The sequence below is a fragment of the Balearica regulorum genome, chromosome 3, assembly GCF_011004875.1.
Source record: "Balearica regulorum gibbericeps isolate bBalReg1 chromosome 3, bBalReg1.pri, whole genome shotgun sequence".
NCBI classification, from domain to species: domain Eukaryota; kingdom Metazoa; phylum Chordata; class Aves; order Gruiformes; family Gruidae; genus Balearica; species Balearica regulorum.
The window spans coordinates 28,847,365-28,875,164 of NC_046186.1; the positions used below are offsets into that span (position 1 = coordinate 28,847,365).

The following is a 27,800-nucleotide window of genomic DNA, read 5'->3' on the forward strand; positions in this document are numbered from 1 at the left end:
CTGTCTAAGCCATGAGCAGTTAGTTTCCACAGCAGAATGCTGTGGGAAACTGTGTCAAAGGCTTTATTAAAGCCCAGGTAGACAATATCCACAGCCTTTCCCTCATCCGCTGAGTGGGTCACCGTGTCATAGAAGGAGACAGTCAAGCAGGACCTGCCTTTCATAAACCCATGCTGACTGGGCCTGATCGCCTTGTTGTCCTGTATGTGCTGCATGATGGCACTCAAGATGATCTGCTCCATTACCTTCCCTGGCACTGAGGTCAGACTGACAGGCCTGTAGTTCCCTGGATCCTCCTTCCAGCCCTTCTTGTAGATGGGCGTAACATTTGCTAACCTCCAGTCAATTGAGACCTCCCTGTTTAGCGAGGACTGCTGATAAATGATGGAAAGTGGCTTGGTGAGCACTTCCACCAGCTCCCTCAGTATCCTTGGGTGGATCCCATCCGGACACATAGACTTCTAAAGTATCTAAAATGGTGCAGCTAATTTCATAAAAAACAGCATATCACCAAGGTAAGAGGCTTCAGGTCACTTTTCTTTCATAAGCACACAAGCTTGAACAAATTGTTTGGTATTTATAGCTTTTTCCAAGAAATCACAAGTGAAGAAGTTGTAGAATCAATGAGGCAGACTGTTTCCAATATTTACTGCCCAAAATTTATAGTCCAAGATTTGTCTCTGAGAGACAAAAGGTCCATAAAGTGGGGTTTTTTTATTTGTTCAATTTAGGATTTTCTCTCCTGGGGAATATACACTGAGCAAAATGCCAGCATAGCAATCTATACCGACGTCTTTTTGTTACTGGTTCCTCAGGGTGGGACTGGCTGAGAGATGGTCAGGAGATAAATACGGCGCTTCTGTAACCCAGCAATTCCTGATGGCTAATTCTTGACTCTGATGGTAGACCAGATCTTGCACTACTGAAAACAAGCTCCAGTATTGAGGAACAACAGCTACCTTGGGACCTGTATCCCTTTTCAGGAGGGGACATTGGTTACAGGTAAGTATCCAATTATATGAAAATAAACTGTAGTAACTTAGGCTCTAGCTATAATATTGCAATAGTTGTTTTCATAAGGAAGATGTAAAAGCATGAAAAAGTAGGAACAGGTTGCTTACTGAGAGACATAAATGACTTCCCTAATGGGACAACAAAGTTCTGGTCATATACTCCTACAATGATCAAGCAGAATATCCAGAGAAGAACTGGAACCTGACTGAAGAAGTCAACAGATGGCCCCCACTGCCCGATCTTCAGACCTAGATCTTGAAATCCAGGTCAGAGCTCACAGGCAGAATAAGCCACAAGCCACATCTCTAAAGAAGAGATTTTTCTAGAACTTGGGAGACACAAGCAAGGTGGAACTCACTGTGGCAGAGACAAGCACCCTTGGTGCCTCATACCCAGGCAGAAAACAGAAATTTGGGGATGTTTGAGGACCTACAATGATACTGATATCTTTCTCTGGTATAAAGGGTGGTTTGGTATCGATGCTTTTTCTTTGCCTGCTGCATGAAACTCAGAACAGAAATAATAGTGACACATCATCCACATTTAGGACAAGTAATGGTCTGGAGGCCAATTCAAGTATGTCTTGAGAAGAAAGTAAGTTTTATACCAAAATGAAAGGAATACTGTTGAATAATTTCATAATTATTCATAATCTGAGAGTAATGCTACTTTAGCTACAATCCTCTTAAAATGGAAGTGGTGTCATCTACCGGGAATTTCCTACCAATCTGTAGAAACAATTAGGAAATGGGTTACAAAAAGATCTTGAAACTTTGGAAGCAATTATGCATTTTTTGGGAATAGAAGACCTGAATGTTAAATAACATGGGATTTTCAAATTGATAAAACACAGACATCCCTAGTCACTGTGTAGAAGACATCAGGAGGAACCGGTGAATACAGAATGACTTGCACTCAACCATTAATTACAGCTACATATCACACACACATCTTTCTCTCTCTCTGAACATATATATACAGATAAAAAGCTTTTACACAGCTTTCCTCAAGCCTGACTCCTCTAAGTAAGGTCAGAGTGGTTGAGCCATCCAGCCAAAATAAAGGACACCTCTGCTTAACCCAAGAGGGACCAGGGAAGATGGGCTATGTTCTTAAATGGGTTCTAAAACTCAGAGGGGGAAGTCAGAGAAAACATTTTGAATCTTCAACATAAATATGACAATCTACCTTTGGAAGGAAAAATCCATACCACAAAGAAACAAATAAACTTCACAGAAATGGAAACAAATGGACTTTCCCAAAATTTTATAGCACAAACTGAAACAGCCAGGGGTTACTGTGTTGCAGATCATTTGAAACTGCATAAATTGAAGGATAACAGGCAGTTGATCTTTCTAGCAAGGTTCCAAATCCAAAGTTACTGGTCAATGATACTAAGGAGATGCCTTGTTACAAAGACGAGTTTTCTCATAGATAAGAGACTATCTATCAGAAGGCTTCTTATTGATCAGGTATGCAGACAGGGCCATCTGAATATCAGGAAGGGAAGCATCTATCCCAGTAGGGCCAATTAACTGTCTTGGCACAACGGCCTCATATTTTTGAGATTGCTCCCACCTCAGCCAGCAAGCCAGACAGAGAGGTAACCAATGGAAGCTGCAAAAACTACCAAACAAAAGATGCTCCCGTCTGCCAGGAATGTCGCACTAACAAATGATCTGAGGAAAGACAATATTCCTTCAGAGTGCAGAGAGGCAAGAGGCAAATAACCCAAAATACACAGGGATGTGGTAAAAAAATGAAGAGGTTACTGACTCCCCAGCTAGAAAGATCCTTGCTGAATAAACACATTCTTTTTGTATCAGAGGGAAGATATATAACTGAAAGCCCTCAGTTTACTGTGACATTAAAATATACAAATTTAGTTAAAAGGATGCGGCTGGGAAGCAGAAAAGATGACTTGCTTTTCCTAGTTGTTGCACTCTGGGTAACATGGAGCCTTCTGGAAGGAAAGAGAAGGAACAACCTTCTGGGAACAAGTTGATTTGCACAGCTCTGAGGAGCTGGTGAAAGATAAGAGGGGTCAGACAGCATGTGTGGACATGATGTTCAACCTACATGATGTTCAACCTACAAGAAGCAATGAAAAGATAAGCATCCAAACATTTTTCATGAAAGTCCTGTCCACGTAAGTTTGCATGAATTGATTCTATAGGCATCTGTAAGTTTTAATGGAGAAATAGTTTCAAGAAAAAGAAAGAATGTGCTGAGAAGGTGGCATGTGAAATCTTCCCAAGGACTTGTAAGTCCTGGAGACTATTGCTGTTGGTTAACCTTCAAAATCATACAGTCTGAAAACACCAAAAGGCTGCCGAGCACCAGTGCGCACTTGTGTCAGCAACAGGCTCCATAACTTGGCCCTCATCCAAAATGACTGCTATATACAGATGAAGGCTATGGGATTACATACGCATCTGATGAAATAAAGGACCCTCTGATGGACTTTCTGAATACCTACCACTGACCTGTCAGTATCACCCTCTGTTTTCTGAGTGTATAGTTAGAATTGGCTTCCCAAATGTTGCTCTAACCAGGTAATCATGAGAGTGCAGTTCAGATCTGAGACTGAATAAGTGAATGTGCTGTGAGAATAGTTATCCGCTATTAGTAAAAACAGGTTAAAGAATAAAAGCTCTTCTAAGAAATATTGGTTGTGATCTGTATCTACCTCAAACTCCCTACCCTATCAGGGCAAAAAGGAGTTTACATGTTAGAGGTGATACATAGCGAAATTTTCCAAAGAAACCAGGGTGGTTGAGCAACAGGAAGTTGCAGTTACACAACACTGGAGGATACAGTGGTAAAGATGGTCTCTTTTAATCTGTGTCTACCAACAGATTTATGTTTTCTCTGCACAAGGAGAAAGTACATTCTCTGGAATTTTTGTTCAGGTATAACCTAGCTTTAGAGCTTGAAAGCCTTTGGTACTTTTTGACATTCTCACTTACAGGAAAAACTGAGAGAATGTAGATTACAGTAAACTTTAAAGAGTTAACATTCTTTTGCAAATGATCCTTTAAAGATTTCAGTTTCAAAATATGGGGTGCTCTGCTTTTTCTTTATTTCCCTTTGCTTGCCTTTTTCTTTGTTGCTGGTTGTTTATTATAGTCCTTACAGCCTCACAGCAGTCACTATCAGGAAGCTGGAGAGATTTAGGAAGGGAAAAAAAAGATATGTAGGAGCAGAAGCAGTGTGCTGCTGTAACTTCTGCTCTTATCTTGAAGGCATGCTGAGGGTCTAATCCTGCTCTTGGTCACAAACCTGATTGTGGGGTAAAATGGCTATAAACTGTAAGGTACCATGGCTGTAGAGATAAAAATATAAAGTCAGTAATACTTTTACACACAGCAAAGGAAAACTTAACAGAAAAAAAACATTAAATGGGTGAGCACCAATTAGTGATTTAAAACTAGCTATTGATGCTTCTGGATGTGAGACAGTTTACTAAACCCAATGCCATAGATTGGTCTATGCTTCCCTTAGAGATTTTACAGCTAAAGATGATAAAGGAGTACTTCAAGGAAACAGAAACATCTTACCTAAGAAACAAACATTTCAGGGATTTTGCTTAAAGTCCAGCTCAAAACTCCCAGCAGGCTGGAAGTAAACCTACAGGTTCTGTTTTAAAGAACTGAAATGGACTTTTTATAGAAATTCTCAAATTTGTATCTCCAGCTATAGGAGCTGAAACCTCATGACGACACACTGCACTTAACTACTATAGCCATAGGCTAGAGTGACCAACCTCACCAGCATGAATGGAGTGGCACCAGTATAAAAATTGATGCAACACAACACTAGGGGATTGTTTGTTTGTTGTTTTTTTTTACTTTCTAGTGTCTTTTGTAATTTCTTATTCTTGTTCAGAATGCTGCTGCTCTTATTTGGAAGGAAATATTGCATATGTAACCATATAGCATAAGCTTGCACGATTATAACAGGCAGTAACACTCAAAGGCTTCTGAAACTCAGAACACTAAAGAAGACACTTCTGTTCTCTTGTTCAGAAAGGACTGGGAAAGAATATAATGCAATACGTGGATCACCTCCTGTAGACAAAACTTACATCTTTTTTCTTCCCTTTTTGGGCTGAGTATTATTTATACAAACTTCTTGAAAAATGACTGAAGTCAAGAGAATGCTATCAGAAAATTAACTCTCCACTCTTAGGACACTATGCCTATGGTAGACGTGATCTAATGAAAAATATATTGTGCTTCAAACCAAAAAGTTATTGGGCACTATTCACATTATATATATGCACTTAATTCTGTAAGCTATTTAAGCATGTATTTGAAGGGTGCAGGATTGCAGTCAGACCACTTAGCATTTGCAGCGAACAAACCAGTGTGCACCATAACTCTCCTATATTTTCAAAATCTTTTATAAGGTACTTGCATAATACGGCTGTCAAAAACCACACTAAAGCCAATACGTTAATCGCTGAATGTAGGTAGGTTCTCTGCATGCTGACTTCAGATCTTTTTAGTTGCCAACAAGTCCTTAACACCTGTGTTTTTTGAAAAGAAAAGCTAATGCAAGAAGTCCTGTCTAACGGGACAAGCCCTTGTTCAGTGGCAGTGGAGCTTCTTTGGAAAGTGCTTAACCCACAGATTAATGACAGGCAGATAGTTCTACTGCAATTAACTCTTACGTGATGAAACCTTCTTTCTTTCATAACTAGTTTATACAAATGAAACTTGAAGAAGAAAGCAGTTAAAATTTCAGTCAGTAGCTGACAAAACATTGAGTCACAGACAAATAGCTGACATGATTTTTTAAAGCTGCAGTGCAAGCTTTTTCTCTAATTTCCTGGGTTTTATAGGAAAGAGACAGGAATATTTAATAACAGCATCATCCAAATAGTCAGGACAAAAGAAAAAAGTAAGTGGAAGTTTAAACAATGGAAGAAATGGGTAATAAACATAACGTGTGCAAAATGGGAATTAGTGTTGGCAGGATTTCTCTAGGTGGAAAGTAAGCCTTTAAATTGGGGTGGTAAATATACATCAGTATTGAGGAGATTTTATTCAAGCACTATGACTTATGCTTTCCTTCATGTGTGGCTGACAGCCCATGTGCTACTGTAGCAACTGACATTTTAGCTTTCTTTTTATCTAATTATCAGGCTATACATTAATTTCCAAATCCTGTTTTATGTTAGTAAAGAGTGGTTCAAAAAGATGTTTGGAGTGTCTGTGACTTCTGCAAAGACAATGTGAGTCTCTTCAGTTTAAATAGTTAATCTGTCTTGCAAGAAGTGTCTTGCAGGTGATGAACGATGAGTTTTCAGGAAAAATAATCAGGTTAAAAATCCATTTTTCATTTTTTTTAACAAAATTAAAAGCAATCAAAAATCTTCCTGTAGGTAACACTTGAAAAGTTATTAAAGCAAAATCAAAACATTTTATTGTTCTTAGGTTATTCAGCTCTTCTAAACATATTCACTTAGGTTAATTTTTAAATAAAAAGTTATTAAAAAAAAAAGCACGAAGTTTTACCCTGAAAAATTTTCAACTACAACACTTCCACATTTTCAAGATTTCTCTCAAAACCCTTCTTTGTTTCAGAATTTTGGAGCCTCCACATGTCTCTTTTCTACATAGTTTTGTGTGCACATCATCTCTTTCTTTGAATGTTCCCACTATAATGTTACACATGCAACGGGAAAGACAAAAGATAAAATTCTGTACAAGGTAAAGTTTTTCTTTTACAAAAGATTTTTGTTTGGAATTTTTTCCCCAAGTCAGTCCTCTTCCCTTTCTCAACATGTTTTCGCTTTTTCTATGCCTTGTTCACCATTTCAGTTATTAACCTGGGATCATTTGCTTTCTTTTACCAGCATTATCCATATCAATTAATTACTGGTATCATACTACATATAGCCATTCTAGTCAAGCCTCACCATATACAGTCTCATCTACTCTGGTATAGTTCATCTCTGAAAAAAAACCGTAATGAAAAGAGATGAAGTCATGTTACAGCTAAGTACCGTGGCTGAACTAACGCTGTTGGATTAACGCTGTTGATCTGTTTGTTCTCACTCCTGTTATATGGGGGAGGTCCCACCTCAGACCAGTGTTCCTTAGGTCACTATTTTCTCTCCAGTCAGTAGAGGTTTTTTAGGGAAACGTGAAAGAGGAGGAGTATGCTTTTGACTCTTCCTGCATGTTCTCCCCAAGCTCCAGCAATCTGCAGTCAGGTCATGCAGCCCTTAAAGGCAGTTCTAATGACACCAGTGGGGTTGTTTTACCTCTGGCCCTAAATATTCTTGGTTTGCCTACAAAAATTTTCCTTTGCTCCCATCTGCATGAAATCATTGGCATTTTGTTTTTTCACATACGATGCTCTGAAGTTCCAGAAAACACAAAGACCAAGTTACATATACTATCTGGTGCATGTTTATTGCACATTGGTGTATTAATCTGAATTAAAAAAATAGCGCTCATATAAATAATCTAAAACCAAGGAGTATGGAGAAATGGTGCAAGCCCCAAGACTGTGCTCTCTCCTATGAAACTCTGGCAGGTAACTAGCTCAAGAAATAGAAGTGTTTAAGAAACATTGCTACGTATTTTTCTGCTTCTTTTAAAGAGAATACATGCTCTTACTGCTATAGTTTACGTAAAAAAAGCTATTCCAGTTCACTGCATACATTTATTTTTTTAATGGCACAGTGAAAAGCATTTATTGCATGGTTGAAAAGGAGAAAATCTGCATCTATGTATGAAAGCAATCAATTCATTCCACTTGTAATGAGATTTCTTCTGTCACTTCAGTTTGATTGTTTACCTTTACAATCGCCTCCCATGCAGTTTGGAAAAAGAAGAAAAATAAATGGAAAAGAATCAAAAGCCAAGCAACTCAACATGACTATGTTTAATCTCATCACTACCTGTTCTGAAGAATGTATTTGCATATTTATAAAATGATGTTACTGCAGGAATGACAACCTTTACTGGCAGCATGTGAGCCAGCAAGATAGTGGGAGCTCAACCTGTTCTAAGAACTCACTGGAAATTGGCTGTGCTTTAATGGTGGGCACAATTCTCAGTGGTCATGGCTATGCTCAACATATTGAACATGATTCGCTATGATTTAAAAATAAATGGGAGTTATTCATCTAATAAATATTTCAAATTTGAGCTACAGTTTTGCATGCCAAATCAAGAGAAGGATGTATGTAAAAGCCAGCATCACCTTCTGTTCTGTCTAGCGGACTGTCCATGTTTCATGATGGTGCTTGTTTTTCCTGTCAGAACACTATAGGATCTTTCTTCTGTTACAGAAAACTAAACTTTTGCCAAGTCGGTGGCATTAGCTTAAACCCAGAGATTTAAGTACGCACATTAGCCATGCTGCTCTGGAAGCACCGTAAGTTTTCCTTATATCCCAAATAACATTCTGCAAAACTGCTGGAGCTACACTTGGGCATCTCTTCAAGAATTTCTAACACAACTTTCTGTGACACATATATAAGCTCTGTGGTATTTAGTGCATAATCATCAGAGTTGTTCATAATATTCATTTTAAGTAAGTTGCATTCTCTTTTCAAATTAATCTGTAGGCACAGCAGATACTCAAAAATCTCGAGTCACTCTTAACAAGTGTTCCCTGAGGCTCTGGAAAGGAACAGCCCAAATTCTTTAGTGTCTGAAATTTACCCACAGATTTCTTTTTTAAAGATAAGGAAATTCTGAAAAGCAAATATATCTCCCTTGACAGAGTCCACTTCCCAGAACTGGAAACTGCCCCTCCATATGCCCAAAATTACAGAGTATGGCCAGAGTCGTTCATTGTAGAGCCAAGCCTTTGCCTACTGTCATTTTGGCACTAAAAAACCCCAAATCAGTGGTACAGTTCTTTTCAAACACTAAGTACCTAAGGATTTAGGGCATAAATGTATTTAGTATTTTCCAGCAGAAATTTTTTTTCTGCTGCTCTGATGCAGCTCAGCATCCAGCTGCACTGGATGGGAAGGGAAAAGCACACGTGCCTGCAGTTTGCCTAGAAATTATTATGGTTCATGGCATAATATAGACAGCTTTAAGGAAATTCTACTTTACAGAGAGAAATTACATACACTTTTCTTGACAGTTCTTCCAGAAGGAATACTCATCCACCAATATACATTAGCTGATTTCTTGTATGGTACAAAATAACCACAACAAGCCTCCAGACTTCGGTAAATTGTATTTAAATCAGTAAAAAAATACTGTGTAAATGAGAGTAGTGGGCTTGTTTTATGGCAATAAAACTGTTTTAACCAGAGCAAGTTGCAATTTTCTTAGCAATGTAGCAATTCACGCTATTATTTATGCTCACAGTCAAATACATTTTATTTAAGTTTTAGCAGTATCTCAACCTAAAATATCCTCTCCGAAATGCTAATTGCAACTATTACCCATCCCATAACCATTCTCAGCATCTTTTGGTTGGAACTGGCAACAGTGATGTACATGGATCAGATAATTCCTATCTCTCACTGTAATTGCTCAGGGATTTTGTTTTCTTTTGAGTCAGTAATGTCTAAATTGGATTAAGATAACAGTTGCTTATGAGGCATTCTCTGCAGAAGTTGCTTTCACCACTACTATATTTAATGGTATTTTACTCTAGAACTTCATTTTTTACACCATTATCATATAAATGAGTTTACATGAAGTTCATACTTAACTTCATATTACACTTAAGGACTAAATACTCTATCAAGAAGAAAAAAAAATACCCTGAATTTTGTTTTTGCTGACATACTGATGAGTGAATGTAACAACACGCTGGCACTCTTCGTTATGATCAGATGGTATTCAAATGATATGATGAGTGATCAATCTCAAAATCAGAGGACTTTTAGTCTATCTATGTGTGTTTAAACATCTTTAGCTGGTAACAAGCCCTTCACACTCCCCTGTCTGGGCAATTGCTGCTCTTGGCAGTAATAATCTGAGTGGGTGGTTGAGAATGGAGCTGGCAGATGCAGTACTGATGCAAATTACTGCTACTTAGCAGCACATGCATTCATTCATCCAGGGAGTCATTTTTTATCATTCCAGAACTAAGCCAAAAGTCATAAAATATTTTACTTGTCAATACCTAGAAATAAAATCTGTAGTGTATTCAACATTTATTATCATAACATATAATGTTAAATAGATAACTGAAGTGTCAGTATGCCCAATGTCATAAAGAAATCTCTGAAAAAATGAAATACATTTTGTGTGCCTAATTAGTTTGTTTTGTGGTGGGTTTTTTTTTTTCAGTATTGCAATTGGAGACCTCATAACGCACGTGTGACTGCTGATATGCATTATCAAGACCAAATAATGCCAACCATAAAAATCTGATTGGTCTTTCCTTTATTCTGGCATATTATTGCTTTCATTATTTTAGCTACTGAGATGAATGACAAAGATGACAGAAAGGAAAGCAGAATAACGCACAACATTACTAAAGGCAATACACAGTTCAGTGAAATTAGCAGTCGTTATTTCTGTGTTGACCATAATATTGCTGTTCTGCAGACCATAAAGTAAGACGTCAGAATGCAGTCAGTGCTTGTTCTTTGGGTCAGATATATATGAAGCTGCCTTACCTTACAAATAATTACCTTAGGTTTATTGACCAGCAAGTGATTCCAAACACAAGTTTTTTCTTTTATCTATAGGACATTTTTACACACTTTTAAGCAAAATGTCCACTTTGTTATCTCTTTTTTAGAACTATGCCCTGAATAAATATTCAATCTTTTTAAAAAAGTCCGATCTTTAAAGAAACAATAAACAAAAGAGAAAAGCTATTTATGTACACCATTATTATAGCAGTATTCTATACAAGCTAACTTTCTCAGGAGAAATGGACTTCTCTCAGAACAAATGAACTTCAAGCTGGTTTATCTTTTAAGTGAATTATTTAAATAAGAGTGGTAATATAACAGCAGAGGTCTACAATTATAAGCAAGGTTTGTGTAGCAAGAGAAAAATTGTATTTAAGCAATTGACACAACTTGAAAAAACCAAACTAGCCTTGGAGTAAGAGTCTATTATGAGTCCACTAACTGAGTCATTAATAAGTAGACAGGCAATCAAAGTATAACAGCTAAAGCACAAATGTTTCGACACTAATTGCAACCAGAATCCAGACACAATACCTTAGCTTTATCCCTCATGGATCCTTTCCCCAGGATTGACATTTTTGCACCTGTTTCTTCCTGTAACCTCTTCAAGGAGTTTCCTCTTGGTCCAAGCAATTTCCCAACAAAATTGAACTAGAAAGCAAATAAGAGAACTATTTTAGACCATGAGGTACTTTTTCAAAAACTTAATCTGTATAAACAAACTGCTTAAAAAAGAAAAGTTTCTTTCCTTTAAAAAAATACTCCTCCTTAGTTCTGAGCCTAATTCATTGGGATACAAGTCTGGAGAACTGAGGTATCCTCTCATCTAGGCAGTAAAAATATTCATGGTTTATTTGAACCCCAGGAGGCTCCTCTCTAGGACAAAAATGGCCAGTGGCTGCTTAGGTTTAGCTAACTGCTAAACAAGATCTTTGCTTATCTGATAGTATAGGTGAATTTTTAGGAACTGACATTTTAAACATTGGTTCTAAAATCAGTGCTGTTTTGTGTATCAGCTTCATTGCCAGCAATGAAACAAATCAGAAACAGTAGGTCACTGTAGATATTCAGTGAGGATTTTAAAGAGTGCTGGGCTTTGTTTGCCATGCTGCTAATACTCTTAAACGCTGCATGGTTAATATGACACATACAACATCATTGTTTTTTCTGTATGAAGAGGAGAGATGTCTAGGCGGAAATTAGAGGACAGAACATTAAATAAACGAGGTGTTAACGTTATGTTGACACAAACTATAAAAAAGGGGTAGTCTATTAAGTAACAGTACTTTGTTTATTCTGTAATCAATAGTCTCTTCAATTTATTATTTTTTATGCTTTCCAAAGTCTTTTTAAAGCTCTATGGCATGCTGTCTTTGGAAGCTGACTGGGAACCATCAGCACTTGCTTATGATGTTCCTAAATTATGTTAAAGTCCAAACAGACAGTACTCTGGCCTGGCTTTCAATGAAGAATAAGGTTAGCTGAAGAAAAAGGTGTGTAACTAACAGCACATTCTTGGTTTTATTTCCCAGATAAAGAACATGACAATAAGAAACAGCAATCAAGAATATGCTGCAGTCAAAAATATACCTGAATGTCTAAAAAGATGTTATAACATACTTTGTTTTGCATAACCTTCTATTTTAAAAATGGAAAAAATGGGGAAAACTCTTTTCTCCACTTTAGCCAGCAAGAATATAACACCACAGATGCATCAGGCATGTTGATAACAACCAAATTCAGAATCAAGCCAGATACCCTAGAACCCAAGCTGGCTTTCAGTCCAGTGTCTTAGTTATAAATCACTTGTAACTTCCTTCAAATATTGTTTAAACCATCAAAGAAAATAATATGTAATTACAAGAAAAATAAACATGCAAAGTGAAATCTACTGCCACCTAAACCAACATAACTGATTTCAGCAAGATAACATGTACAGGGGGAATCAGTAAGTGATAATGTTGCAGAAAAGACCGGTAAGCTTTGAAGCTCAAAAAAATATATTTTTCAAGCTTGTGAGCTTGCACTTTTTTCCAATTCTATCTGTTCATTTAATAAAAGTTATCAACTCTTAAATAAATCCTACTCCATTCTGGGGCAGGATTTAGAGATGATGCCTTATCATGGCATCAACAATAGTATGTCTTGAAACTGTAGCTGTTTCTTCCAAGGACAACTTGGCTTAGAAGAAGTTGTTGGCTTCAAATTGATTATTAAATTTCATATGAAAATAAACCAAATGGTGACAAAGAAATGTCAAAGACTGAATTTCACCTTTAATACTAGACTTTGGACTTAATCTATTGATAGAAATAAGATTTCAAAAATTACACATCTTGTGTATGTGAAGGTTTATTAGAGACAGCAGAGCAAACAGCAGAGCTTTCATTCTTCTGCAGGGACCATCTTACCTGCAGAATGGCTGTTCACAAGTTACAACACCAAATCTTTTGTGCCACTTATATTTCACCAATCAGAGAAGAACCATCTACTGCTGCATCTCTTCAGGGTCTCTCAAGAAAAGCCACCTCTCAAAAGCTGGAAGAGCTACACTGCTACGTAAGTTTGGAGGAGACTATGAGAAGACCAGCCAAAGCTCGTCTCCATTTGTTCTCTGAATGGAATAAAACTATTAAAATACACTCTATGAAGATTTATGCTGACCATTTATATTTAAGCACTTCATAAACTGTCTAATAATTACCTTGACATATTGCTGCAAAGGAGCGGTATGGCCAGCATAGACTAAATACTAAGTGGATTTTAATCACTTCACAAGAAATAAGTGCCTGGGGATTTTAATTCTATTGATTATGTAGCAGACAGACACTCACATTTCATCCACCTTCTAAAAAACACGTATCAGGAAGCAAGCAGTTACTTACAACTGAATAACTGAATTGCTCTTAATTTGGTTTTGTCTAAAGTCGCAGAAAAGCCAGTGCACTATATCAGATATTCAACTGTTGTGCTTGGTCTTCCCAGCGTCAGTCTAGGGCCACTGGCTATCCTCAGCACCAGTCTATAGTCACAAAACTCCCAAAAGTCTGGAAGTACTGGTAAAGTAACTTTGACTCAATAACTTATGAAAAATTCAATCCTTTATGTAGGTAAAACTAGCATGTAGGTAAAACTAGCATGTAGGTAAAACTAGCACACAAGTAAGAGAAAATTTCAGTGAACAGCACAAATTGTAAGAAATCTGAAACACAAATTTACTCCTCTTATTTATTTTATTAAGACGTACTTGACAAGAACCTGAGCAGAATCATTTTTAACACTGGAAAGCTTCAGCTACAGCTACAGCCACACGCACGCATAAACAGCCAATGTGTATAGCAACAGTGAAGGAAAATGTGGAAATTCAGGTAGTTTGGCTGCATATAATGATGACCCTTGCCCAAAACGTGCATTCCTGGTATCGCCAGTGTAACTGCAGATCTTATTTTGAAATCTTAGTTCCAACCCAATTCCACCATGTGTACAAATTTTCTCCAAATAATAGAAGCTCTAAGTCTCTGGGATAATATGTGGTCATATTAGGAGAGGACAGCTGAGAAATGATGACATACAGAAGAGAGAGTATTAACAGAAAGCTTTCATTGCTGGGGAGAAAACGGACTTCCACTTGAAAAATATGGTTATTGTTGTGTTACTAGAGGTTTTTATAGGTGGCTTAACTTTTCAATCATATTTATGAACGTGAGCTAGGCCTTCTGCGTGCTTATAGAAACCCTTCCTGGTTAATGGCAAAGATTTTGCATATTATTTTCTTAGATTTTTTTATCATTTCTCTGGGGGAGACAGATGCATGTCTTCAGGGGAAAATGATCAGGTGATAACAGGGGATGCTTTACTTATAATCAAATGCACACGATGCTTCGTGTGTCAACAGCTGGGCAATAAACTTTCCCGTGTGCAGAATAAAACCTGACAGAGAATACAGCTCGATAGATCTTTGGAGTATCCACAGCCAGTCTCCCCAGCATCTTCCCCAACCACAATACAGTTTCACCAGGTTTATCTGCATCTTGATTACTTTCACACTCCACCCCGCACAAGCAACTGGAATGTAACGTGCCCAACACTCTGGCTTCTCAGTCTCCAGCAAAGTCTTGGTTCATAATGTATTTTTTTATACTTGTATCGAAATAGCCAAAAATGATACTGCACATGTGGACACAAAGAAGTCATTCTCTTTCCCCAAACTGTGCTGCTCCCATCTGTCTGCAAAGCTTTATGCTAACACATGGAGAATACTTACTGACAGGGTGAGTCATTCTGCTGAAGTCTACATGCTAGGACTGAATATCTAAAACCAAAGGTTAGACACCCAACAAGTATACAGAAAATGGAGAAGTCTAAGAACTAATTACACAAAATTTCTTACCAAAAAAACTGCCTATGTTAGTGAAAAGCTTAGGGTTGCGCTCCACGCATGAATACATATATAATCACAGGCTTGCTCATCTCCAAAACCCCTTGCAGTAAAACATGCTGTACATCAACACACCTCACTTGCTTCGGGCTAAGCCTCTGAGAAGAGAATCCCTAAAACTAACCAGGTGTTGTCAAGCTGGATCACAGCACAGGCAGTCTGTCTCCTAGTGTCAGCATTTATTATGTCAATATACCATATGTGGTTTCTACGAAATGCCAGAGATTAATTATAACCTGTGCTGTGAACAAAATTTGTAGAATAAATGTGTTCTTAAAATATATCCTGCAGCGTACAATGTTGTGATAGTCTTAAGTGTACTGCAGCATCTCAGGAAGATCGCCACATGTATTTATTCTCATTGCTGTGCTTGAACTTACCTCCTTTAACATGGACACATCAAGTGCTGTTCTCAGAAGTCATAATATAAGCAGAATTATCACAGAATTGAAATTAAACATGCACATACATTTCTAAGTTGATATTTACATAACATTTGATTTATACAATAATGCAAACTCAGGTGCCAGTTTCTTTCGTATATGACATGTTAAAGCAAATTGTCCAGATGAGCGTAATGGGAGTTTGAACTTTGAAGCGGGCCTCAAAGGCAAGTAGACACAGCTCCACTATTGTGCCTGTGTTTAAAAGATGGGGAAAAGAAAGACAATGAACTTGTGCTGTAGAGAATCTGTAGCTAATACTAGCATATTCAATTATCCTTGGCTCCTGGCATTGGAGCGCTCTCACTGGGAAGGAGCCCACCCTGACAGCTGCAAACGGGGCTAACAGAGCTACACAGATAGAAGCTGTTGACTTCGATGACTACCTCATTTTTCAAGGCTGAGAATTGTAATCAAACATCAATCTTTATGTCGGTTGTATACACAGGACTCACTTTATTCTCAATACGTGATAAACTGGTCTTTGACTAGGCGGACAGACATACAATGGTCAGTTCTCTTGTGAGACTCATCACACTGGTGGGCTGGCATTGCTGCTCTGCTTATGCATACTGAAGTATTCGGTGAACCTCCCAAGAGCTGGGACACAGGCTGCAAGGTCTGGCGGGGCGACGGGGGCTGTCTGGCAGGGGGGCTCCCCAAAGCCAGCAGCAGCCTTGGGCTGAGAATGGTCACACACACTCGGGACACTGTCCCGCCTGCCCGGCCATGTGTCACCATCAGAAGTACATCAAAAGGTACCCCACCATATAGCCACACTAAGCGCTCCCCACAAAACCTATCTTATTTAAAACCACACCTATCTTTCTCCTCACCTCTCTTCTAGGGGCAAGAATGCTGGTAACCAATTAAGTAAAGAATCATAGAATTTGCTGTTATGTTGCAACACAGAGCTCTAACCTGCAGTTCTTTCAAGATTAAAAACTCCAATATTAGTAAGGATTTTGACTACCTCAGCACAGCATACCATAGGTATAACAAATCTAACATATAGTTTACAGCATTAACATTCAACCCTCAAACTAAATGCAATGATTGATAGAAAATGCATGTTTACATTTAGAAGAGTGTTTCCTTATCTGACGTAGCTCAAATACATCCCTGCTAGAACTGTAACATTTCTTATTTTATAAACACTATTTTAATTGGGTTTTACAAGCAGGAACAAGAAATATGCTTGCCATTCAGAAAAGGTGTTTGTGTCAGTGACTGTTTGTTTTATACACGGATCAGTGTCCAGAACAGTAACAAAACCTATATAAATAAGGAATGGGACAGACAAATATTTCCAGCCATAAGATAAAGCAGCACAAAGCCCTGAACTGGAAGATAAAATTAATTTCTTCCAGAAACTGCAAAACAGAAATAGCACCAGCTTGGCAACATGAAATAGGTTTGTTATTTCTTAGTGTGTTCTGTTCACCATTGCTATCAGTTCCTTTGTGAGCTGACAAAGTGTCTCCATTTTCAGAGCTACTTATCCTCACAAAAAACTTTCCTTATTCATGAATGAAAAAAAAATCCTTCTAAATTCAGTCCTACACTAAAGAAAAGGGGAGGAGACAAAGATATTACTCAGTCTTGAATAAATCCTTACTGACTGAAACCTGCTTATAAATTATTTTTCTTCTGGTCCTATTCTAGGACTTCTGATAGTTCATTTATTTTAGTATAGCATTTATTTTAAGAGTATCTCACCTTTTGATATACACAAGGGACTTCCCTTCATGTTAAGGTAGTACTAGAAAATTATGAAGGCAATTTTTTTATTTTTCTCAACACTTTGTAAGCATGGCAATGCCAGTAATAACATGCTTTAACTTTTGATCAGCCCTGAATTGGTCAGGCAGTTGGACTAGATGATCGTTGTAGATCCCTTCCAGCTGGAACTCAACTCTTCTCTTCTCTTCCCTCCCCTCCCCTTCTCTCCTCTCTTTTTCTCTTCTCTCCTCTCCTCTCCTCTCCTCTCCTCTCCTCTCCTCTCCTCTCCTCTCCTCTCCTCTCCTCTCCTCTCCTCTCCTCTCCTCTCCTCTCCTCTCCTCTCCTCTTCTCTTCTCTTCTTCTCTTCTCTCTTCTCTCTTCTCTTCCTCAGTACACTCTCCAGAGTTCAAGTTTGCCTCCCTCTGTATGTAGCTGCTTACTCCCATAGCTCTTCAGTATCTAGTACTTTTGGCTTTTCCAAAACTAACTGTGTTCCAGATAAGGATACAACATTGTTTTTTTATTACAGCCATGTGATGTTTGCTGTCTCTGGAGAAGAGTTTCCAAGAAACCTGTTTGGTAGCACTGAACTTTGCAGGGCTCTACTTTAGGAAGGCATGTGTGTAGTGGGTTGACCCTGGCTGGAGGCCAGGTGCCCACCAAAGCCGCTCTGTCACTGCCCTCCTCAGCTGGGCAGGGGAGAGAAAATATAACAAAAGGCTCGTGGGTCGAGATAAGGACAGGGAGAGATCACTCACCAATTATCATCACGGGCAAAACAGGCTGAACTTGGGGAAAATTAATTCAATTTAGTACCAATCAAATCAGAGTAGGATAATGAGAAAATAAAATCTAAATCTTAAAACACCTTCCCCTCGCCCTTCTGTTCTTCTTGGGCTCAACTTCACTCCCGACTTCTCTATCTCCTTCCCCCCAGCGGCACAGGGGGACAGGGAATGGGGGTTGTGGTCAGTTCATCACACGTTGTCTCTGCCGCTTCTTCCTCCTCAGAGGGAGGACTCCTCTCACTCTGCCCCTGCTCCAGCATGGAGTCCCTCCCATGGGAGACAGTCCTCCACCAACTTCTCCAACGTGAGTCCTTCCCACAGGCTGCAGTTATTCACCAACTGCTCCAGTGTGGGTCCCCTCCATGGGATGCAGACCTTCAGGAGCAAACTGCTCCAGCGTGGGTCCCCCACGGGGTCACAAGTCCTGCCAGCAAACCTGCTCTGGCGTGGGCTCCTCTCTCCACGGGGCCACAGGTCCTGCCAGGAGCTTGCTCCAGCGTGGGCTTCCCACGGGGCCACAGCCTCCTTCAGGTGTCTCCACCTGCTCCGGCGTGGGGTACTCCATGGGCTGCAGGTGGAATCTCTACACCCCCTCATCCTTCCTCCATGGGCTGCCGGGGGACAGCCTGCTTCACCATGGTCTTCACCATGGACTGCAGGGGGATCTCTGCTCTGGTGCCTGCAGCACCTCCTCCCCCTCCTTCTTCACTGACCTTGGTGTCTGCAGAGTTGCTCCTCTCACATCTTCTCACTCCTTTCTCTGACTACAGTTGCTCCTGGTTTTTGGTCTGTTTGTTGTTTTTTTTTCCTTCTTAAATATGTTGTCACAGAGGTGCTACCAGAGGTGGAGCCAGCTGGCATCGGCTCTATCGGACATGGAGGAAGCTTCTAGCAGCTTCTCACAGAAGCCACCCCTGCAGCCTCCCTAAAACCTTGTCATGCAAACCCAATACAACATGTCAGGAGACAGCAAACAGCAGAAGCAGAAAATGAAGGTACTCCTTCAGAGGGGTTCTGGAGATCTACTCCAAAGGACACGTGCTAATGCTTTCTTAAAGTATTACACCACTGCAACTTCACTGTAGAGGTCCCACAACCAAAGGAGAAGGTTGCCCTCTCCTACAGAGCTCACTGGGTCTCATCTCTTCATTATGCTTTGAACGATAACCTGATGCCAGGCTGCGGGGAGAAAAATGGACTCAAAATTAAATGCTCAAAGGGAAAATACAGCTTCTTGAAAACTCCGGGCCAAATTAATTTTTGGTTTAAATCAATAGAATTACCTCAAGAATAAATTAAATCCGAGTAACAAAGTTAGAATCATTAAAGCTACTGTGACTAGAAGATTTACCTAAGAAATAAACACTTTTTTTATTACACATTTTTTTTATCTTGAAAAGTGCTAAGAGTTCATATTTACAGTGTGCTTGAAGAAGATGCTGCAATATTTGTCTGGCTATTTACTAGCTCATAGCAAGCATCTAAATCTACAGTGAAAATATATTTTTGGCATAACTCCATGAAACAGATGGTCAGCGACTCCAGACAAACATCTTCCAGATACAAGTCCACACTGAGATAGCAAAAATATCCCCTCACTTTTCATTTTTAGCAGTTTTCTGTCAGAATTTGGTAACAAGTTATGGCGTTTAAATAAAGCAATTTAAATACGCCTTAAAATTAAATGAATTTTCTGTTTAAAAAAAAAAGAAGTTTGGTGTCTGGTGTATCTTTATTCAGTTAAACTTTCTTAACTCAGGAAAATTTGAATAGCTATTTCCCTAATATATGCATTAGCAGTGTGATTTATTATAATCTGCTAATCTGTCAGACACCCAAACATTTTATTTTCTGTGATTCTGGTTTTAACTCTGATGTGACGTAATTGAGAAAAAGCCAAGAAACCAGTTAAAGTTGCGGATCTGTGTTAAATCTGCAATTAACAAGTTTAAGGGGTTTATTATTTTAATTGCAGAGATATCCAGAGAGACTCACCATATCAGGCACTGCACAGACATGCAGGAAGACATGACCTTGACCCTGAAGAGTTGTCAAGAATGTTAAAAAAATCAAATAGGCCTTGCTGAATGTATGTGGCTTCTATTGCTTATTTGGATAGTCAGAGAATATTGCCATCAAAATAACTGGGCTCAGTTACGAAAGTGGGTGTTACTCAAGGTGAGTGCAGCAGGACCACGTTCTGCTGACAGGTGGACCATCCTGGAGCTTGCTTTTTCAACTCAGAAATGGGAAAGAGGATCCCAATGTCAAATTTTATCTTTGGCTTTTGCCTTTCTTATAATTCTTCTGCAACTTGGAATAAACTGCTTTTCCCTGAGCTTATCCCTATCTGGCTGGCCCAGCTGGGGTGCTGTGGGAGGCTGAGGGCAGACAGGAATGGCTCGCAGGATTTTTTTGCCCATGTTGGAGAGGTTAGAGCTGGTAGCAAACTAGTCGGCAGTCAGAGGTCACGACTGATCCCAACGCACACCTACAAAGAGTTGGGAAGTTCTGTGAGGGCTGACTGCTCCTTAATGGAAAGCTTCTTCAAGAAGAGCAGTATTTTTAAAAACTGCAGAGTATGCTGAGCTAACAATGATTCTGCCCTGGTATTTAAGTCATATTCTGTTGAATCAAGGGACAAAAAGCCACCTGTCTTTTAACATTCATCCTAGCCAAGCCTGCAGTAGTCAACTCTTACTATTTAGAAATAAGTAAAATACAACGTAAGTAATAAGGAGTTCTTAAATTTGTATCTAAGACTGGCTTATGCAAAGGACATTATCTAAACCTATATTTGTATGAATGCTAACAACTCAGACTGCAGAAGTGCACCACTAAGCTTTTTTCAAAGTGCACAATTAAATAAGTTTATACTGAGCATATGCACAGGTATGGAAATAGGTACTAAGACTACAACACTTAAAAGCACAATCAACATTTGGCTAATTGGGCTTATTACTCCCACAGATACACAGTTTACTGGTCACAGTAATAAACACCATCTGCTCTTTGCTAACTGGCAGCAACCTACCAACTTTTTTCTAACTTGAAGAGTTTGGAACGTAAAAGGAAGATCTAAAGGAGTTGTAATACAGTGGGATTTCCAAGCACATCATCTTACTCTTACTGAGCTGAATATGATTTCAGATCAGGTGAAAGATTTCTCTTTGCCAGATGCTATATTTGCAAAGTTAAGTTCTAAGTCAACAAGAATCAGGATAAGTTAGGGTTGAATGCCCAACCATTAAACTAATATATCTTTCCCATGTACATTAGTGATACTGAACTAGTTAAAAATGTAGCATAAAACTCCAATGTCTTTTCAGTCAAGGAAATTATAACAACAGTTAATTTGACCCAGTATGTTAATGAACTGATTTAACATACATGCATATAGTATCTAATTTTGTAGACAGCATTGTATTAAATCAGAAATGGTTTATGTTAATCTAATTAAAAACTCTGTTAGTCAACTTGATTTTGCCTTTCGTTATTAAAGTAATTATACTTACAGCAGCATTTATGTATCAATTTACATATACTGAGCACTATGCAAACATTAATTTTATTCTCAAGTCACATTCATAATCAAAGCAAAGCATTACTTTAAATTGATTGACATATGCAAACTCACATAGCTCTATGGAAATTAAAGCAGTCTGCAAAAGCACTCAAAAAAAACTTACAAAATTCTGGTTGGTTCATCTCCCTCCCCCCCTACATTTTCTATACTTTTTTTTTCTTTATTACTAAGGGCAAATGCAAGAAAATACAATCTTTCTTCCTTATAGCTCATTACCTTCTACTTTTCCTACGCTTAGAGAGGAAAACGAAGTATCTTTCAAGATTTTTTAATGAGGACTTGGCTGATCTGTAGTGGTAATGCAATAAAATATTTTAAGAGGAGCAAAGCATTCCAAAACAACATTGACGAGGTGAAAACAGTTAAGTAATAACCTGTTAATTCAAAGATTTGAACTGGTGCTGAATTCTGTTCCCAAGGTGTTCAAGTAAGACATCTGTCCAATTTCACTTGAATTTCAACTATGTTTCAAGTGAAAATTGTACAATTTAAGACAACAGATATTGTCCTCTATTTGTCCATTCAATCAAACGTGGCAGGACAGAATACAAACTCGGACAATGCAGAATAAATACTGTTAGATATATTGCCACTGTTCATGAGCTTATTCTCAAAAGCCACATACTGCAGCACTCTGTTCCAAGAGCAGACTGCACACTAACCTAATAGACTCTTTTTCTTCAGGGTTTTTTTTTTTTTTGCTCATGGTGATGAGCTTATGGAAGGAAAATAACCAGCATTAACCCAATATTTGGAACAGATGGCTTTCCATTGGTTTATATAGCAAACATACTGGGCACAGAAAGACCATCTCCATTCTCCAAACCTGATACTGCCCTGGCTTGCTCTATAGCATGCAAACCAGAGGGTCTGCAGAGCCTCCTCCTCCACAGCACACAGGGCTAATTGCAGTAGTAGTAACCAACACAGCAGATCCCTGAATTTACATTTCATTTAACACTGCTGATTGTAAAAACAAGCTTACCATATATAGAGAGTAATCACTCTGTAATTTGATATAAACATAACGGATCTGCTAACTGTGAAGAATCAATCACTATGTTAAATATGCATACAAGGAATGGGTTTTTTTCCCATTATCAGTATTTGTCAATGTTTATAATTTGCCAAGTTGATAGCCCACAGTACTCACTAATTGCAATTCGGAATACCTATTCAGTCTCATCAAAAAAATAGAAATTATAGAGTTTTATAACATTTGAGCATCAAAAGCATCTAAAAACCTGAGACTGATTTGTAATGCTTTGCTAATGGCATTCCTTTGCAAGCAACATAACTGTGCTTCAGACGTGGTTAATGTAAGACAGAAAAAAGTACTTTTGGGGCAAGGTGAAACACGAAGAAGACACACTGTATGTGACAAATGAGCTGGCAAGCGTGAGCTGGAGGCCCTGAGTGGCTTTGAATAACACAGGATGTAAGATGTAACAGTCTTGCCATTACCGTACAACAACTCCAGAGTGAACAAAACTGCTGCTATGATGCTCCTCCCTGATAAAATATTAAATGATCTGCTAATTTTTCTCACTTGCACCTTTCTTCTTATCCCTGCACCCCAGGCTAAGATCTGATTCTCACTTAAAAGAATATTATAGAAGTAATATTGAATTCTCCTCTAACGCAAGATTAAGAAATGCCTCAGGTATATTTAATAACTATCTAGTTTTAACTTAATATTTATTCCATTGTAATTACCCAATTATCCTTATTGGTATTCTCACCAATAAGGAGGGCCTGGTAGGGGACGTCAAGCTCAAGGGTAGCCTTGGCTGCAGTGACCACGAAATGGTGGCATTCAGGATCCTCAGGGCAGCGAGGAGGGCGCACAGCAAGCTCACTGCCCTGGACTTCAGGAGACCAGACTTTGGCCTCTTCAAGGATCTGCTTGGTAGAATACCATGGGACAAAGCCCTGGAAGGAAGAGGGGCCCAAGACAGCTGGCTAATATTCAAGGGTCACCTCCTCCAAGCTCAGGAGCGATGCATCCCAACAAAGAGGAAGTCAAGCAAATCCACCAAGAGGCCCCCGTGGATGAACAAGGAGCTCCTGGGCAAAGTCAAACAAAAAAAGGAAGCCTACAGAGGGTGGAAGCAAGGGCAGGTAGCCTGGGAAGAATACAGAGAAACTGTCCGAGCAGCCAGGGAGCAGGTTAGGAAAGCCAAAGCCCTGATAGAAATTAGTCCGGCCAGGGATGTCAAGGACAACAAGAAAAGCTTCTATAGGTATGTTAGTGATAAGAGGAGGATGAGGGAAAATGTGGGTCCCCTCCGGAATGAAACGGGTGACCTGGTTACCCAGGATATGGAGAAGGCTGAGGTACTCAATGCCTTCTTTGCCTCAGGCTTCACTGGGAAATCCTTGAGCCACCCTGCCCAGGTCGCAGAAGGCAGGGACTGGGAGAATGCAGAACCGCCCACTCTAGGAGAAGATCAGGTTTGAGAATATCTAAGGAAACTGAAGGTGCACAAGTCCATGGGACCTGATGAGTTGCATCCGTGGGTCTTGAGGGAACTGGCGGATGAAGTGGCCAGGCCACTTGCCATCCTATTTGAGAAGTCCTGGTGGTCTGGCAAAGTTCCTGCCAACTGGAAGAGGGGGAACATAACCCCCATTTTGAAGAAGGGTAAAAAGGAAGACCCAGGGAACTATAGGCTGGTCAGTCTCACCTCCATGCCTGGCAAGATCATGGAACAGACCCTCCTGGAGACTATGCTCAGGCACTTGGAAAATAAGGAGGTGATTGGTGACAGCCAACACAGCGTCACTAAGGGCAAATCGTGCCTGACAAACTTGGTGGCCTTCTATGATGGGGTTACAGCGTTGGTGGATAAGGGAAGGGCAGCTGACGTCATCTACCTGGACTTGTGCAAGGCATTTGACACTGTCCCGCACGACATCCTTGTCTCTAAATTGGAGAGACGTGGATTTGATGGATGGACCGCTCAGTGGATAAGGAATTGGCTGGATGGTCGCACTCAAAGAGTTGTGGTCAACGGCTAGATGTCCAAATGGAGAACGATGACGAGTGTGTTCCTCAGGGGTCGGTACTGGGACCCACACTGTTCAACATCTTTGTCAGCAACATGGACAGCGGGATCGAGTGCACCCTCAGCAAGTTTGCCAATAACACCAAGCTGTGTGGTGTGGTCAACACACTGGAGGGAAGGGATGCCATCCAGAGGGACCTTGACAGGCTGGAGAGGTGGGCCCGTGTGAACTGCATGAAGTTCAACAAGGCCAAGTGCAAGGTCCTGCACGTGGGTCGGCGCAATCCCAAGCACGACTATAGGCTGGGCGAGGAATGGATTGAAAGCAGCCCCGAGGAGAAGGACTTGGAGGTATTGATTGATGAGAAGCTCAACATGAACCAGCATGTGCACTTGCAGCCCAGAAAGCCAACCGTGTCCTGGGCTGCATCAAGAGAGGCATGACCAGCAGGTCGAGGGAGGTGATCCTGCCCCTCTACTCCGCTCTTGTGAGACCCCCACCTGGAGTACTGCGTCCAGCTCTGGGGGCCCCAGTACAGGAGAGACATGGAGCTGTCTAGATGCTGCAATGGACAGAAGAGCAACATCTAGTCCTCTTGGGAACCTGCACCTTACAGTACTCTTATGTTCCTCCAGGAAATCACTGCATTCAAGTTCTTTCATGGAGTTATAAATGATGAAATGTTTCAATTTCCAACCCTCAAGCATTTATACCCTGAGTGATCTCCTATATTTGTCTTTCTGCAAAGACTGTAGCCACTAAATGAACCAAAGAACCACAACAGCCATGACAAAAAAATATGTGAAATGCTAAGCAAAATTAACTTTCAACAGACACTGTAACTTTACGTGGAACATTATATTCTGTGGAAATCTCAACAGTGCTTTGAAGTTTTTAATTTATGAAAGACCATATATGTCTGAAATTGTTTAGAGTATAGCAAAGTAGAGGAAACAAACTGATACATTCTTAAAGGTAAAAAAAATAAGGATTTGTTCCATGAGTAAGTTTCTGGGAATGTTTTCCCACTCCAAATTAACTTACAAAACAATCCTCTTCCCCTTAAAATTGAGTATGTCTGTAAATAATATTGCATCAAAATAGGAACAGACCAGTGCACTCCAACATTCATTGTAACAACAATGAAATCTACTGATTCATGTAATCGTCTCCATTTAAAACACTACACAGCGATGTTGAGAACCTAGCAAATGTACTCTCCCATTGAAGCATCATCCACAAAACTACAGTTAAAGTGGTATATATTTTCATCATTAGATTCATATGAAAAACTGCCTTATGAAAAGACTATTTTATTTAAAAGCCAGTGCATAACTTCAATTTTCATTCAAAGCATCAAAATTCATAGATATTCACCTCAGATGACAACTTTCATCTTTGACACGTCTTTTCTTATGGCATGTATCATCCTATGTTTTGTTTACAAATACAACGGATTTTGTAAAATGGATATTTCTGAATGTATTTTAAAAGTATAATTTCCAGACTAAGGTTTGTCAAATGCTTGTAGATGTGGAGTATGGACATTACACGTTGTTTGGCTATTCTTAGGCTTGTCCATCCCACGCTTAGAATAACAGAAAGCAGCTGTCTCGTTAATTTTTAGCAAAGAAAGACAAAACAAATGAACTCCAAGCACGCTAACAAACATGAATGTCCAAATGCTAGAGGGGCTTTCAGCTGGTGAATTCCAGTGTCGCAGCAGTCAAGCCTGGTGAGCCTAAAACTTTACTGTTCTCTAAGAAATACCACAGAATATTTATCACATGAAAGCTTCTAATTTAGTACATCCACACAGAAAAAGTACTATGAGAAGAAAAAGGAAATGACAGGAAAAATGACTGTGAAAAGTAACGGTAATAAATTAAGAAAAGAACTGTTCTATGAAAATACTATTTCCAAATTACAGAACTATGGAGGGCGGAAAAAAAAAAAAAAAAGAACTGAAATATGTTCTCTTGGATGTCCATCTGCAGACTACAGTGAGGAAGAGGACAAGTTGTACAGAGAAACTGCTAGCCTCAGCCAACTTCATTCTTTCATGTTCTCAAGACAGGCCAGGTTCAATGCCTGACATGACAACATGCCATGTCCTAGCTGCCATGACACGGACAGAGACCTGACCTGGTGGCTCTGAAGAAAACGTGCATCCTGTGGACCTTACCAAAAGTGTGCGCAGACTCCAAAGACATGCTAGCAGCAGCATTTTGCAGTCTTTAGATAAAAAAAAAACCTGAGGAATGATGGAGAGAACTTCTGGAGGCCAAATGTAGGTCATTTGGGACCCACACAGTAGCACTCTTGCAACAGTCTCATTAAACCACGTGCAGATTCAGAAAGAGATGCACCGAAGCAAAGCTGCCATCACAGGCTGAAATAATGGTGTTAGGAGAAAGAATTGAGATTCACCTGGAACTGAGGACACGTCTAGGATAGGAAGAATCTGTACAAAAAGAAAAGACCTCATTTGAAGTATAAAGGATCCAGCTGTGGATATGCCTAAAAAACAGAGAGATTACATGTGCAGGATATGGAATAATATTTAACTCACATATTAGAATCAAGAAAAAGGTCTTTTAAAAATCTGAAGTTGTATTGAAATAAGGAAAATAAAAATGACTATAAGCTACCAGCCTAAAAAAACCAAACACAAATCCACACAAAACAGGTAAGAGTTTGAGGAACAACTTGGAGAAAGTATAAAAAATGAAAATAAAATATTTTTCAAAGATTTGGAAGCCAGACAGAGAGCTGGTAGCGCTAACAGGTGTTCAAGCTATAAAAGGAGTATTCAAGAAAGATGAGGTCAGAACACAAAAATAAAATTCTTTTGCTCCATCTGGGTTCATAATGGAGAAAACTGTGACAGGTGGTTGGGAGGAAGGTAGCGTAATATATTTTTTCTAAGAATTTCCAATTAAATTACTAAAAATCAGAATAAACAATAAAATTAGTGAACAGGAAAATAAATACATTAGAGAGGCGAAGAGCTGACATGGCTACTTCAAAGGGAAATAATTTCTCAGCAATCTTTCTGTGCTCTCCAAAGAACAAACAAACATGGAAAAGAAAGTAAGCTGATACCCTATACCTGATTTCTAAAAGACATTCATTTCACAAGGTCCCTTTATCAAAGGCTCTTGAT

At 39.3% G+C, this 27,800-nt stretch overlaps 1 protein-coding gene and 1 long non-coding RNA gene across 6 annotated transcripts in view; both read right to left on the reverse strand.

The window, feature by feature from the left end:
* Positions 1-27,800, reverse strand: part of LOC142600939 (uncharacterized) — a 734,111-nt gene that overhangs the window by 335,345 nt on the left and 370,966 nt on the right. The window lies entirely within an intron of this gene.
* KHDRBS2 (KH RNA binding domain containing, signal transduction associated 2) overlaps positions 1-27,800 on the reverse strand; it is a 380,284-nt gene that overhangs the window by 230,686 nt on the left and 121,798 nt on the right. For all 5 annotated transcript variants that reach the window (XR_012834428.1, XR_012834430.1, XR_012834432.1 and 2 more), the window contains exon 3: positions 11,183-11,299. Coding sequence is in view for 1 of the 5 variants with exons in the window: in XM_075747410.1 (XP_075603525.1) it covers positions 11,183-11,299 (117 nt within the window). In the remaining 4 variants the exon portion in view is untranslated. The remainder of the gene's footprint in view (positions 1-11,182; positions 11,300-27,800) is intronic.